The sequence below is a fragment of the Mustela nivalis genome (genome assembly GCF_964662115.1).
Source record: "Mustela nivalis genome assembly, chromosome: 7".
NCBI classification, from domain to species: Eukaryota; Metazoa; Chordata; class Mammalia; order Carnivora; family Mustelidae; genus Mustela; species Mustela nivalis.
Genome location: NC_139026.1, coordinates 79,866,296 through 79,880,386, shown reverse-complemented (window position 1 = coordinate 79,880,386; position 14,091 = coordinate 79,866,296). Strand labels below are relative to the sequence as shown.

The following is a 14,091-nucleotide window of genomic DNA, read 5'->3' as shown; positions in this document are numbered from 1 at the left end:
TTCATTTGAGAAAAGCTATTTTTAAAAACTTACCCTTTCATCAACTTACCTCCATGACCATATCTTCTGTACCACGTAAACTCTAAAATAAAAGATAAAGCAATCTTAATCCCAAATCAGCTTTCAAGTTGTGGTTTCAAACATTAATCAAATAACTGAGATACTAGTTAATGAAATGACATTAGTGGACCTTTATTATTACAGTTGATGTATCATCACATGTTTGCAAGTACTTATTTCATGTCTTTGCATCTTATAGTTGCATTAAAATTTGTGGTCTATATATAAATATGCATGTAACTGTGTGGATAATTCCTGTGGCTATAGCAATGTCATTAAAATTCTTAAGCATTGATGAAAATTATTATATTTTATGAATTCTGAAGTCATAATAATAAAAAATACTCCCCAAAATAAAATAGCATTTTTATTGCCTTAATAATAAACAAGAAATGCAGTAGGATGCCTAGCAGGTTCATCACTGAAACAATCAATGAGGACTAATAAATGAAGGATAAGATCCATCTACATCTTGAACTTCATTAACAGCTCAACAAGTATTTACTGAGTTAAGGTTATTGAGATGAAAGTATTAGAAAAATTGATTGTTAGAAAACATGCTGCTTCCAGATAAAAATATAATGCATCTCTCCCTGTAAGAAATATTTCTGAATCCTTACTTGTCTTTGAAAGATAGAGTTATAGTATTTGTCCTAAAACTAGAGCACTTTCAAAACTGCTTTGTTGTCTTTAATGCCCTTAACACACTGTAGATTATCTTAAAATTGTTTTTCACAAGACTGACCAACAAGTAATGAAAATTAAATTTTATTAACTTATAAATAAATAAATTAAAAACAAAGATAACAAATGTTTAAAACTCATTACTTTCTAATTATTTTACTACATTCTATTTTTATTTAGTGAAAATGCAATATAATGGTGAGCTGTTGTATACCTTTTCCAATAGCACATTAAATTATGTTAATTTGTCAAGGTTGGCCATAGTGGGGATATTTACTCCCTGGCAACTGAAGAATGCTACACAGTAGGGTTATTTTTCCTCTCCCAGAGGTCCACATTTTAAACATTTACCAGCTTACCACTAAATAAGACTGATTAAATCTTGTGAAATTTTACTTGAAAATAAAAAGAAAAACAGGGTTGACTTTAATATATATTTACACATCTGACACAGATGTCAAAAACATTAATTTTAACTTCATGTACCAGATTTAATAAAGTGAATACACACATGTTGATTATATTGACATAATTTACGAGACTACATAAATGATATTTCTTTTTTTTTAAAACATCTTAATTTCATGTTTTCAGCGTTCCAAGATTCATTGTTTATGCACCACACCCAGTGCTCCATGCAATACATGCCCTCCATAATACCCACCACCAGGCTCCCCAACCCCCCACCCCCTTCTCCTCCAAAACCCTGTTTGTTTCTCAGAGTCCACAGTCTCTTATGCTTTGTCTCCCCCTCTGATTTACCCCAATTCACTTTTCCTTTCCTTCTCCTAATGTTTTCCATGTTATTCCCAAAGGATATTTCTTACCTGCTAAACAGGCTGTAAAAGATAGTATCACAAGGTGACTGACCAGCAACCACATTTTCATCTTGTATGTATAAATATTTGTTTTTATTTTCCAAAAAAGCTTTAGCTTTATGGTAGCTGGATAATAAACACCTGCATCAAAAACAGAAGAAAAGGGATGGGGAAAGGAAAGGAAAAGGATAGGATAGAAAGAAAAAAAAACAAAAGGAAAGGTAAATGCTCCTCATTTGGGGTCAACAATATTATCGATTTCATTTTATTTTATGTTTCTTGTTTATAGAATAAGTTTTAGTTTATTTAAATATATTTGTAAGCACATGTTTTATGAAGCAAGTAGACTTGGTATCAGAGGGTTATCACCTGACTCCAGGATTGACACTGTAGGAACATGAGCAAGTCACTCAATTGGTGTCTTCTACTTTTTAACTCTATCAATTGAACCTAACAGTACTTTTTGTACAAATGGCATAGTTGTAAACATTTCCAAATCAATCAATTTAATTTGAAGATCAAATTTAACTGAAGGACTGGTAGGAAGAATCAATTAAAGACATTATAGTTGTTTTTCTTTCAAATATTATTACAATTAGTGATAAATTACTAATGTACTAAATAATGAACATCATGGTTTTTTGTAGTGGTTCTTCATTTTGTCAAAGTTTTCACAAACAGCACACATAGAAATACCCTGGGTACTTGTCATGAAATGTTTCCCCATTAATGGCAACACTTATACTATCCCAACCATTTTCAAGTGTACAGTTCACTGGTATTGTGTAAATTCATATTGCTGAGCCACCATTACCACCACCCAACACCACAGGTTTTTACATCTTTCAAAACTGAACCTCTTATACAATAACTCATCAGATTTTCTCCTCTAAGCCCAATATCTCCTCCTCCAAGTCCCTGGCAACCGGCAGTCCTCTCTATTTTTCACCTCCTCTTTTTCCCACACCCCAGTATCTGATAACCTCCATTCTACTCTCTGTTATTATGACTTCAAATTTTCTCGTCCGTTCTTCAGCTTGCAACTTACGGCAAGTTATTCAATCTCTGACCCTAGTTTCCTTCATGTGTAAAATACGGGAAGAACGACTATTTCATAGGACTATTCTAAGACTTGTGTAACATTGTGCATGTGAAATATTTACTATGAAAACTATTTAATAAATATTAATTTTTTATTCTGCAAGGCCATAGGCCCATAAGGTCAGGGGACATGTCTCTTGTTCATTGTTGCTTTTATAATGCCTGGCACATGGAAGTTCTCGATATACATTTACTGAACTGAATAAATGAAGGAATGAATGGACCACCCAATAACTATTCCAAAGCATTTGCCATAAACAAACCGAAATTTAACTTTAACTCCTTAAAATAAGGGTAGGATGGTGAAAATAAATAACAAGGAATGCCTTTTATTAGAGTTTTGTTCTTTGTTAGGGATTATTGCTACTTATAAACATAGTCTAAATATAGTCGTCTAACTAGCAATATTTTAAAGCATTTTTTAATATGCACTTCACTGAGTGTCGGAAGTCTGTCTTCTAATCTGAATATTCACGCTCGAGTCAGAAGGAAAAGTTTTCATTATTTTGAGCTTGTCTGTGTCATACCATGCTATCTTTTCCTTCACTCCAAAATATTGCCTATTTCAATAGGACACTGAGTCATCAGCCTGACAGCATGTAATTTATTTCATTTAATGGGTTTCTTGCTGTTCAAATATAAAAGCATCTTTCAGATCTTGTCCACACATTTGTTTTCTGCTAGAGACTTGTTCTATTGTGTCACCAGTTATCCTATCATTTGTGACTCCCTGATCACATTCCCTAAGCAGCGCTGCAGAGGAGAGAGGCAGAGAGGCTGAAATCCACTCCTGCTAATGCAGAAGAAACTGCTTTTCTTCCTTCTCTGGAGGACATACCATTCCGTTATTCCCAGCTCACTCCCCAGCCCCCACAGGCCTGAAAGTGCTGCAGCAAATGAAACAAACGAACAACTCTGACAAAGACGTGCCACTTACAGGAGCAGACCTTTTTCTTCTCCGTGGCTGAAAATACATAATGCTTACAAGCAGGAACCAAGGATGCATTCCTGTCCCTGAGGCCGCACTGTGCTGGCCAGCTCCCTGAACTTGCTGCCCTTGAGCCCCGTGGCTTCTCTACTGGCGGCAGCATCCCCCAAACCATCACAGATCTCTAGGTGTCTAGTGACTGCTGTAACCCTGACATGTATTAGCACTTCCCCAATTTCCAAGGAAATTCAATTTCTTTTCTCCCCCATCCTTTATTAAATGCCTTAGTCACACATTAAAACAACATGTTACCATAAGACAACATAGTGTGGCACACTATATTCCTTCCTTGCTTTTCCTTCTTTTTTCCCACACTTGTCTTGTTCACTACTTCTCCCTTTCTAATTTAGACAATGCTAGTGTTCTCCTTTGAGTATTTTGGTCCATATCCAGATATTCAGTTTTCTGTTGTACAAACACTATCTAGCTCTTATGTTTAGTTCTGGCATAGGCTAATCCACATGTTATTTTAAAAAGCTTCAACAATACATTGGCAAGCATTTAGCCAACAACAATTATGTGCGAAGTATTCAGTACTGTTATATAATTAAAAGATTATATAATTAAGGCCAATGCAACTAATATTTCATTTAACTGATGGTCATACAATCATTTACTTTGACAGAGAACAAGATTTTACAAATACTGATAAAATATTAACATATATAATCAAATGGTCACATCTCTATTTTAGAAAGAAAAAAGACATCTTGATCTACCCTCAATACAGTTTATGAAAAGCCATGTCAGGGTGCCTGGGTGGCTCAGTGGGTTAAAGCCTCTGCTTTCAGCTCAGGTCATGATCCCAGGGTCATGGGATGGAGCCCCCAACCCCCAATAGGGCTCTTTGCTCAGCAGGGAGTCTGCTTCCTCCCCTCTCTCTGCTTGCCTCTCTACCTACTTGTGATCACTGTCTGTCAAACAAATAAACAAAACAAACAAACAAACAAACAAAAACAAAAATAAAAAAGAAAAGCCATGTCAAAAAGAATATTTACTTATGGTGTTCATACTATTTCTGAGAAACATTTGCTATACAGTATTATTTTCAGAAAACAGTTAAATGAAGCTTATTGGAATTGAATGCAGATTAATATAAGTGAAAAGACACCAATATCTCCTACTCTACGTTATAAGAGCAGGGGACATTTTATCCTCAGACTCATTTTCTGAAATTCTGCTTCTGCTATACAAGTCACTTAATCTCCCTGAGGAGTCAGTCACCCAGTCTGTATAATGGAAACCCAAGTTCCTTCTTCACAAGATTGTGAATACTAACACGTATATGGCTATGGATACGTGTGTGCATGTACGTGTGTGTGTAAGTAAAAACCCTACTAACATGTACAAAACACAAGTAAATATTAAAGTGGAATAAATTAAATTTTCCAGAAATAAAATTAGCTTTTGAATCTAAAAGACTAAAAGACACCACCCTTTTAGAAATGGGATATTATATATTTAAAAGTTAAGTCCATTAAACATCTTCATGTCAATATTCTATATCTCCGATTAATTTTCAGATGAAATCTAACTTAAACATCGGTGACACATCTCCCGCTCACTGAATAACTGCATACTTTAGACATTCATCTCCAGCCTCACACTGACTTCTTTAAACTCTGTCATCAAGTTAATATTATCTTCAATAGTTTTCTTGCAAAGTCAGGAACAATATTGTAGCAGCTTCCTGCTATGATCAAATATACTTAGCAAAACTTTCTGAAGAACTTGCTGTTCAAAGCCAAAGAGTAAGAGCACACATTCATGGAAAATACCCCATTTTCTGAAAATGAAAAGGAAAGAGTATCCTTTCTCAGAACAGTCATCTATTGTTCCACTAGCAGGTAGAATATAATAGTCTTTAGACTGCAACCATCTTAGTTCCTGAAACAGCCCACCACTCGATTTTGTGTGAAGTATATGGAAAAGGAGGAGCGATACAGTAGATTTCAAAACATTTCAATAAATGTAACATCACCAGATTGTGAAACATGACTGAGAGGCTTCTGAGAAAAAAAAAAAATTTTAAGTGCTTTGAAGATACAGATATTAATTGAGTGCTGACAGCACAACCTGCATTGTATAGAACAATTGACTACTCACATTTTTAGATAATTAGATTTATGATTAAGCTAATTACCCATTTATTTTTAAAATCATGTAATACATGCAGAGAGACTTAAAAATAGTAGAACCCCTGCTTGTGATATTTATAGCACATTATTTTTCACAGGCTAATTTAAGCCAGTGATGTCATACAAGACTATAATTGATGAAGTCACAGTTATTCAGAGAGGTAGTTTCAGGAAATCATCGCTTTTAGGTAGTAAATAGAAAGTCCTACATATATTTTGTTCCACATTTTAGGAGAGTATGTATATAAGGTTAGGTATCTCTTGAAATCTGAGAAAATGCAGAGAGGACTTGCTGATTCCAAACTATCCCCTGCCTACCATCCCATGAAAATGACATGGTGCCAATTCTACCCAATTATTTTGCTTGAAATTATAAGATTGAGATACTAATGGAAAATGGAAATAGTAATCATGAGCAAATCAGGCAATATGATCTTCTAAGTATTTGCAATTCCAAGAATTACTGATTCAGTCAATGAACAAGGGAGGAGATGTTTTATCAAGCAAGATTTAAAACTCAAACATATATTTATGAGATTCCACTCAACTTCTTTCCTATCAGTGTATTAATGAGAATCCATTTATTAATCAAGGACAAATACATATTTTATTATACTTTGAATATAGTGCTGCTTTTGGCAAAGAATTACTATTCACAAAAACAGATGAATATCAAATAAAAGGTAAAATATGACAGGTGAGTTTTGGTACAAGTTTGGAAAGATACTGGGAAACAGAACTGATAATTGCTGTGCTGTCAATGATCTGCATAAAGGATCAGTGAAAGCAACTGAATGGATCCAAATAATGGGTAGGGATGTTGAAGATAACAAGGAAACCTCAGCTAATGGGTTAGTGCTTCCCATTAGTGCTACCTACCTTAACAGCACTTGGATGTACTTGTTAAGAAAATACAATTCTGAGAAACTCCCAAGAAAGTTAGAGTCTCTGGGGAAATAACCCAAGTATTTACATTTTAATCAAGCTTCCCAGGTAATGTGTAGGCATACAAAGTTAAAAAACTATTGTAGTAAGTATATTAAGTAAAGTTCAAAATATTTCCAACACTTAAAGAGAACAATCAAAAAAAAAAAAAGAGAGAGAGAGAAAGAGAGAGAACAATCAAATGTGTGCTGAATTCATTGGGCCACATCTTTAACCAGTCCACTCTAAAAATCAGAAGGTATGCAACATTCAGCAACTCACCTCTTGAAATTATGTCTGCATGGTACTTTGTTGTGCCATTTGCTCTGGGTGAGAATTGAATATCCTGTATGTCTACATCTGATTTATTTTATCATGCCATAATGAAAGAGGCATTTTGATATATCACTTTGACTAATACCTGGAAGGTTTCCTACTAAATGAGACCTGTTGGACTACAATGACATGACTGAATGTGCTGTTAACTTCTCTTGTTGTCCAACGGCAGTTCAAACTGATCTGAGATAGCTGTACTACTACAAAGAAATGTGTTCCATGATACCTTCCCTGTGATTCATATCTAACAATCCAGAACAGAATTTAATAAGTCTTTGACAGCAGAAAAAAAAATTCCCATGCCAGCAAGACAGAACTTTCAAACTTCTTTGCTTTTTGCTCTTAGACATTCACAAAAGAGCAAAACCTGGGAAGAAACCATACCAGATTGAAACACTCACTCAACTTACACTGGGAGTTTTAAAGACTTCCTGGGCTGTAATCTCTCCTTTGTACGACTTTATTCCTTTATAGAGATGGTCATGTCTAATAAAAAGGATTCACTGCTACTGCCACTCAGCTTTCTGAAGCTCCACGTGAAGCCATTCTCCATAATACAGCTGCAAAGTTTCAGTATGTCAGCAGCTGCTTCTTGCTACACAGTATCTGTATATCTTGCATGTAAAAGAGCAGGTATTTATTCTATCCCACCAGTCTAAGGGCACATAAAATTTCGACTGTCTTCTGACAAGAGTCCCACCCATGATTAAAGAACAAGGCTAATGATCTTATATCTCCTATTAGCTGTTGTTCAGGTTAAGAGAGATATCACACAGAAGGGAAGAGTAGGATATAACTTTTGACATTCCATTTTTTTAAATAGGAGAGAAGAGTCACTAGCGATAGGTATTGTGTCAGTACTTAAATTGATGAGTGACTCCTACCAAAATAATTTAGGCTCCTATAGGTAGAAACAACATAAGATAGTAATTTTTTTTTAAAGATTCTATTTATTTATTTGACAGAGAGAGATCACAAGTAGGCAGAGAGGCAGGCAGAGAGAGAGAGAGGAGGAAGCAGACTCCCCGCCGAGCAGAGAGCCCGATGCGGGACTCGATCTCAGGACCCTGAAATCATGACCTGAGCCGAAGGCAGCGGCTTAACCCACTGAGCCACCCAGGCGCCCTGATAGTAATTTTTTAAATGCACTTCATTTCTAGTAAAATTCTAGTAAAACAGTTCTAGTAAAAAAATTCAACAAGTATTCATTTTTGAAACACATGTAAGAGGGTATGCGAGAATATTTGTGCTATTTAATCAGACATCAGTTTTTATTGCATGCTATTCAAAGACCAAGAAATGTGTTTCATTTTCTTTGAAGATTGTAAAATAATGTAATCAGAGATAGTTGGATGGTAATTTTTAATTATTCATTCACCCCATACATATTTATGAAGCACCTACCACGTCGTGACATTTTGTAGCAGCCGCAAACATAGTAATAGTAAATCAAAGACGTACATACAATGAGAGACTTTCTACATTTAAATGTCTCAACAGCAGTTTGGCTCATTCCACTTTCTATACCCTATCTGCCTAATACAAAGCCTTACACATTGAAGGCACTCATTTAATGTCTGTTGAATACATTTATGGAGTAATTACTAAAAGCAAAGCATTGGTTGATATTTGATAGGTAGATCTATGCAAGGAGAAGAAAGTGGCAACAGTAAAAGCATGAAGGAGGAAAGTAAAGGCTAAATTCAGACAACTCTGCAGAGTTTAATATGGCCAGAGCATGAACTCATGGAAGACAGCATTAGAAAAAATAAGTGGGAAGAAGAGTGTAATCAAATTATGGAACCTTAAATGCCAAGTGCTGAACTTTTGGTTTCTTCCACAGCAGTGAGTGAGTTTTCCTTGCTGAATTGTTCTGCAAGAAAATATCATCATTCTCTTTAGTCCCAAGTGCTTTGGTTGATGAGCACTCTGTTCTTGTCTACTTTCCATGGTTCTATTGACAGAAGAGTTACTGGGAAGCTCCCTGACTCCTACATTTTGATGCCCTTATGTGGAGGTTTCAGATTTACAACAGCAACACGGTCTTGAGCTGCACAAAGAGCCTTATCCCTTTTTACTCAAATTTGTATTAAATATTAATGTATTAAATATTAATTAAGTTTCCAATAAGATAAGAGTGGATATATCCTTCCATTTATATGTAATTTCAGAACAAATATGTGGCTGATGTGAAAACTGAAATCTAAAAGAAAGGGATTCCATAGTTTCTGTTAATAACTTTAATCTCTCACAATATAAGTAGTTATTTCTTTGTATCAAACATAAGTCTTATCAAAAAAGTATCTATTGGGGCGCCTGGGTGGCTCAGTGGGTTAAGCTGCTGCCTTTGGCTCAGGTCATGATCTCAGGGTCCTGAGATCGAGCCCCGCATCGGGCTCTCTGCTCAGCAGGAAGCCTGCTTCCCTCTCTCTCTCTCTCTCTGCCTGCTTCTCCATCTACTTGTGATTTCTCTCTGTAAAATAAATAAATAAAATCTTAAAAAAAAAAAGTATCTATTGATGGCTGCATAGTATTCCATTGTGTATATATACCACATCTTCTTGATCCATTCATCTGTTGATGGACATCTAGGTTCTTTCCATAGTTTGGCTATTGTGGACATTGCTGCTATAAACATTCGGGTGCATGTGCCCCTTTGGATCACTACATTTGTATCTTTAGGGTAAATACCCAATAGTGCAATTGCTGGGTCATAGGGCAGTTCTATTTTCAACATTTTGAGGAACCTCCATACTGTTTTCCAGAGTGGCTGCACCAGCTTGCATTCCCACCAACAGTATAGGAGGGTTCCCCTTTCTCCACATCCTCGTATCATGCTTAGCGAAATAAGTCAAGCAGAGAAAGACAACTATCATATGATCTCCCTGATATGAGGAAGTGGTGATGCAACATGGGGGCTTAAGTGGGTAGGAGAAGAATAAATGAAACAAGATGGGATTGGGAGGGAGACAAACCATAAGTGACTCTTAATCTCACAAAACAAACTGAGGGTTGCTGGGGGGAGGGGGTTTGGGAGAAGGGGGTGGGATTATGGACATTGGGGAGGGTATGTGCTTTGGTGAGTGCTGTGAAGTGTGTAAACCTGGTGATTCACAGACCTGTACCCCTGGGGATAAAAATATATGTTTATAAAAAATAAAAAATTAAAAAAAAAAGTATCTATTGAGCACTTACTATATGAAAGAGCCCAGACTAACCCCAGCTGGCAATAGACATGGAAGAAAATTCTCAAACTTCAGAAACTTTTAAAGACTAGTTAGGCACAAGGATCAGAGCACTCTCACTGAATCTATAACCGATCCCTGTTACCAGGACTAACTTGTGCCATAAGTTTATTTTTTTAATGAACATGTATACATATATCTGAAGCTCAGTGAATAATATAAAATTTAATTTGATCTTCAAAAAAGTTAACTCTCTTATACTCTCTGCCTTAAAATTTGTCAATGATACACCATCATTTCATAATTCATTCAACAAATATCTATTGAGTATTTTATATGTTATACTATATATTATACTAGGTTATAGAAATTATAATTATTATATTGTCTATTTTATACTTCAGAATAATATCATATATTCTATAATTACCACTAGAAATATCATAGAAATTAAAAATTAATTAAATGGTCCTTAGTTTAATAGTTAACAGAAAAACACACTCCATCATCTCTCAACTGGCAAGCCAGGCTCTGTTCTAGAAGCTTAAGTATTAAGTAATATTCATATGAATCAATCATGTAGTTATTATTATTAACCTCAGTTTATGGAGGAGAAAACAAATCTCTTCTATATTTCAAGACGTAGATCAAGATTTATTTTTATAGGAAAGTCTATCCTCTGGTAAACTCGTATGAGGTTTTCCCCATTTTCTAAAATCATTAAGTGAGGGGTCCCTGGGTGGCTCAATCAGTTATGTATCTGCCTTTAACTCAGGTTGTGATCCCAGAGTCCTGGGATCGAGTACTGCATCAGGCCCCCTGCTAGATGGGGAGCCTGGTTCTCCCTCTGCCTGCTCTGCCTGTTTGTGTTCCCTCTCTTGTGCTCTCTCTCTGTCAAATAAGTAAAGAAAATTCTTAAAAATAAATAAATAATGGCAAGATTTCATTTCTTTTGATGGCTGCATAGTATTCCATTGTGTATATTGGTGAGTGCTGTGAAGTGTGTAAACCTGGTGATTCACAGACCTGTACCCCTGGGGATAAAAATAAATGTTTATAAAAAATAAAAAATTAAAAAAAAATAAAACAAGAAAGCCAGTTTCTCAACTCAAAAAAAATAAAATAAATAAATAAATAAATAAAATCATGGAGTGATTTGTTTGACTCACTCATGGATTCCTTATTATAAGGTTCTTGCTTATCTTTCAAATGCAAAGCCAATTTCAACTGATTATAGGGACACTTTATTACAAAACGTATTTGAAGACAATTTCAGGGGTTGAGAAAAAAATTATTTTGGAGACGTGGTTTCTTTGCCAAAATTTGGTATTTTGACAGGTCTTGATGGCTTATGAGGGAAATGAAAGTACAGCAGAACATCTGATTATAAAACTGTCCTGGAAAGTCTGGTCTGGGCATATGGTAAGAGCATTTTAAGATATTTATATTATCAAAAGGCAATGAGATTAAAATACAAAAGTGTAGATGTAGTCAGAATTCTTCCATATGACTATTTCATTTGGCAAGTTATCTCTGCAATTGGCAAATGGGAATACTAATATGTACTTGTAAGAATTATATGAAAAATGTACACAAGACACCTGTATTAGTTCTTTTTTTTTTAAAGATTTTATTTATTTGAGACATACATCACAGGTAAGCAGAGAGGCAGGCAGAGAGAGGAAGGGAAGCAGGCTTCCTGCTTCACAGAGAGCCCGATGCAGGGCTCGATCCCAGGACTCTGGGACCATAACCTGAGCCGACGGCAGAGCTTAACCCTTAAGCCTCTGAGCTTAACCCACTGAGCCACCCAGGTGCCCTGTATTAGTTCTTCTTCACCCCTATCTAGATTAGAAGTTATTGAGGAAAAAGAACATGACTTATACATATTTTCATATTTCTATGGGGGTTTAAATACTTTGCACCTTATGTGATCAATAAATACATGTGTGTGCATGTGAGTGGGGGTATATGTACTTAATCCCATTGAAGATATGTCATAGAAGAAAATTGATAATTAAAAGAAAAAGCACCACATATGTGAAAGGCTATGTAACTGCCTTCAGTTAGAAGCCTTTAAGCACAAGATTCACTATTAAACAGTTAACACTGGTTTAGCATAATTCCATGCATTTCTGCAAATAGGAGGAATGATACAACATCATTTCTCTTCCAAGATCTAATGGATTCTCTAACATTCTGTAGTTGCCAATACAATTTGCACTATAGATACATAAAATGAGTAATTTAGTTAGCAAATGTAGAAACGGTTATATAGGAAATTTCATTTGTTTAAAAATATTTAAGGGTCTATCATATACCCTGTGTTAGGTCCTTAGATTCAACAAACCCAAGATCTATGGTTCTTAGTTTCAAGGGGACTCTGGACCTGTGAGGAAAAGGAGGGAGGTCAGGGCTGAGTTCTCACCTCTTGGCTTGCCCATTGCCCATTTGGAAGACACTGCCACTTGGCAAAGGGGAAGCAGGGTTTTGGTGAAAAAGGAAGTTGACTAGAGATTTAGTTTTGAATATATAATAGTTTTCAGTTTCCTATTATGTATCTAAGCAGAGCTACCAAGTAAATATCTGAAAAAATGAGACCAGAATATGGAAGGTGTTGGGGTTGGGGATAGGTATCTGAAAGTCTGCATAGAGATAACATTTGAAGCTTGGTAACAGGTATAACTCCCAAGTCAGTTTGTTTTATGCAATGGAAAAATGAAAAGGAAATTTTAAAAAACAGCAGAAATACAAACTTGAAACGATTTTTCCCCTATCATGGCCCGCTCGCTAACTAAAAACCTAAAACAAGGGAAGAAAGCAGTGACAGCTGTATCTATTGGCAGGGGCCCTGCAGACTTTTGCTTAATTGCCAGAATTATTTACTTTATTCAAGTTTCTATGAGTTTAGAAGAAATACTTTTGGCTTTTGCTCAAAAATTCTGGCTGAATTAAAACAGATTTTTAAAAATCTTGCTTGGTGTTTCAAAGATTTAAGGAATATCACTACTGTAGTTTCAGTTTCTTAAGTTGTTAGAAAGTCATAGGTTTGAGAATGCAGTAACTCAGCCTTATTTTTGTGAGCTAATAAGACTTATTAAGGTTATTAAAAGACTTTTAGTCTTATTCAATAAAGTATCAGGGTTGAATTCAATACATCCATATTTCTATCCCCAAATCCTAAATCATTGATATTTTAAGCAATTTTTATTTAGCTTGAAAATTAAACTTCTTTCATGACTATACAGAAATGATATAAAGACCTCCACAGTTGGGGGGCCTGGGTGGCTCAGCAGGTTAATAAGTCTCTGCCTTCAGCTCAGGTCATGATCTCAGGGTCCTGGGATCGAGCCCTGCATTGGCTCTGTGCTTGGCAGGGAGCCTGCTTCCTCCTTTCTCTGCCTGCCTGCTTGTGATCTTGCTCTCTCTCTCTCTCAAAAAAATAAATAAAATCTTAAAAAATAATAATAAAAAAATATCTCCACAGTTAAGGTGGAAAAAAAAAGGTTAGGCAATTAATTACCCCCTCCCTTCTGTAACCCTCAGTTTGTTTCCAGGAAACATATATATTATTTTATAAAGCTGAAAACCCCCATTGATCACAGCATCTTTAGGGCATACATAGTGGTATAGTTTTTTTAACCTATAAGCTCAGCTACACTGTAGTTATGTCCTTCCTGCCACCTTCTACTAATTGCATCTGTCTAATCTTTGCATCCTTTATCTTCAGACAGGCCTAATGCGAAGAGGCAACTTCTCAGTGTTACATCTTTAACTTTATCAGCCAGCTGGTTTTTTGACTAGGACTAAGCTGCAGATAGAGCACAAACTCTTGAGATATGGCTACGGTATGGAAG

At 35.6% G+C, this 14,091-nt stretch overlaps 1 protein-coding gene across 3 annotated transcripts in view; it reads right to left on the bottom strand.

Moving 5' to 3' along the window:
• Positions 1–14,091, bottom strand: part of CNTN1 (contactin 1) — a 351,845-nt gene that overhangs the window by 158,228 nt on the left and 179,526 nt on the right. For all 3 annotated transcript variants that reach the window (XM_082742232.1, XM_082742231.1, XM_082742230.1), the window contains 2 exons: positions 1,572–1,703; positions 50–82 (listed from right to left, as the gene is read on the bottom strand). In XM_082742232.1, the coding sequence (XP_082598358.1) occupies positions 50–82; positions 1,572–1,632 (94 nt within the window). In that variant the 5' untranslated portion in view covers positions 1,633–1,703. The remainder of the gene's footprint in view (positions 1–49; positions 83–1,571; positions 1,704–14,091) is intronic.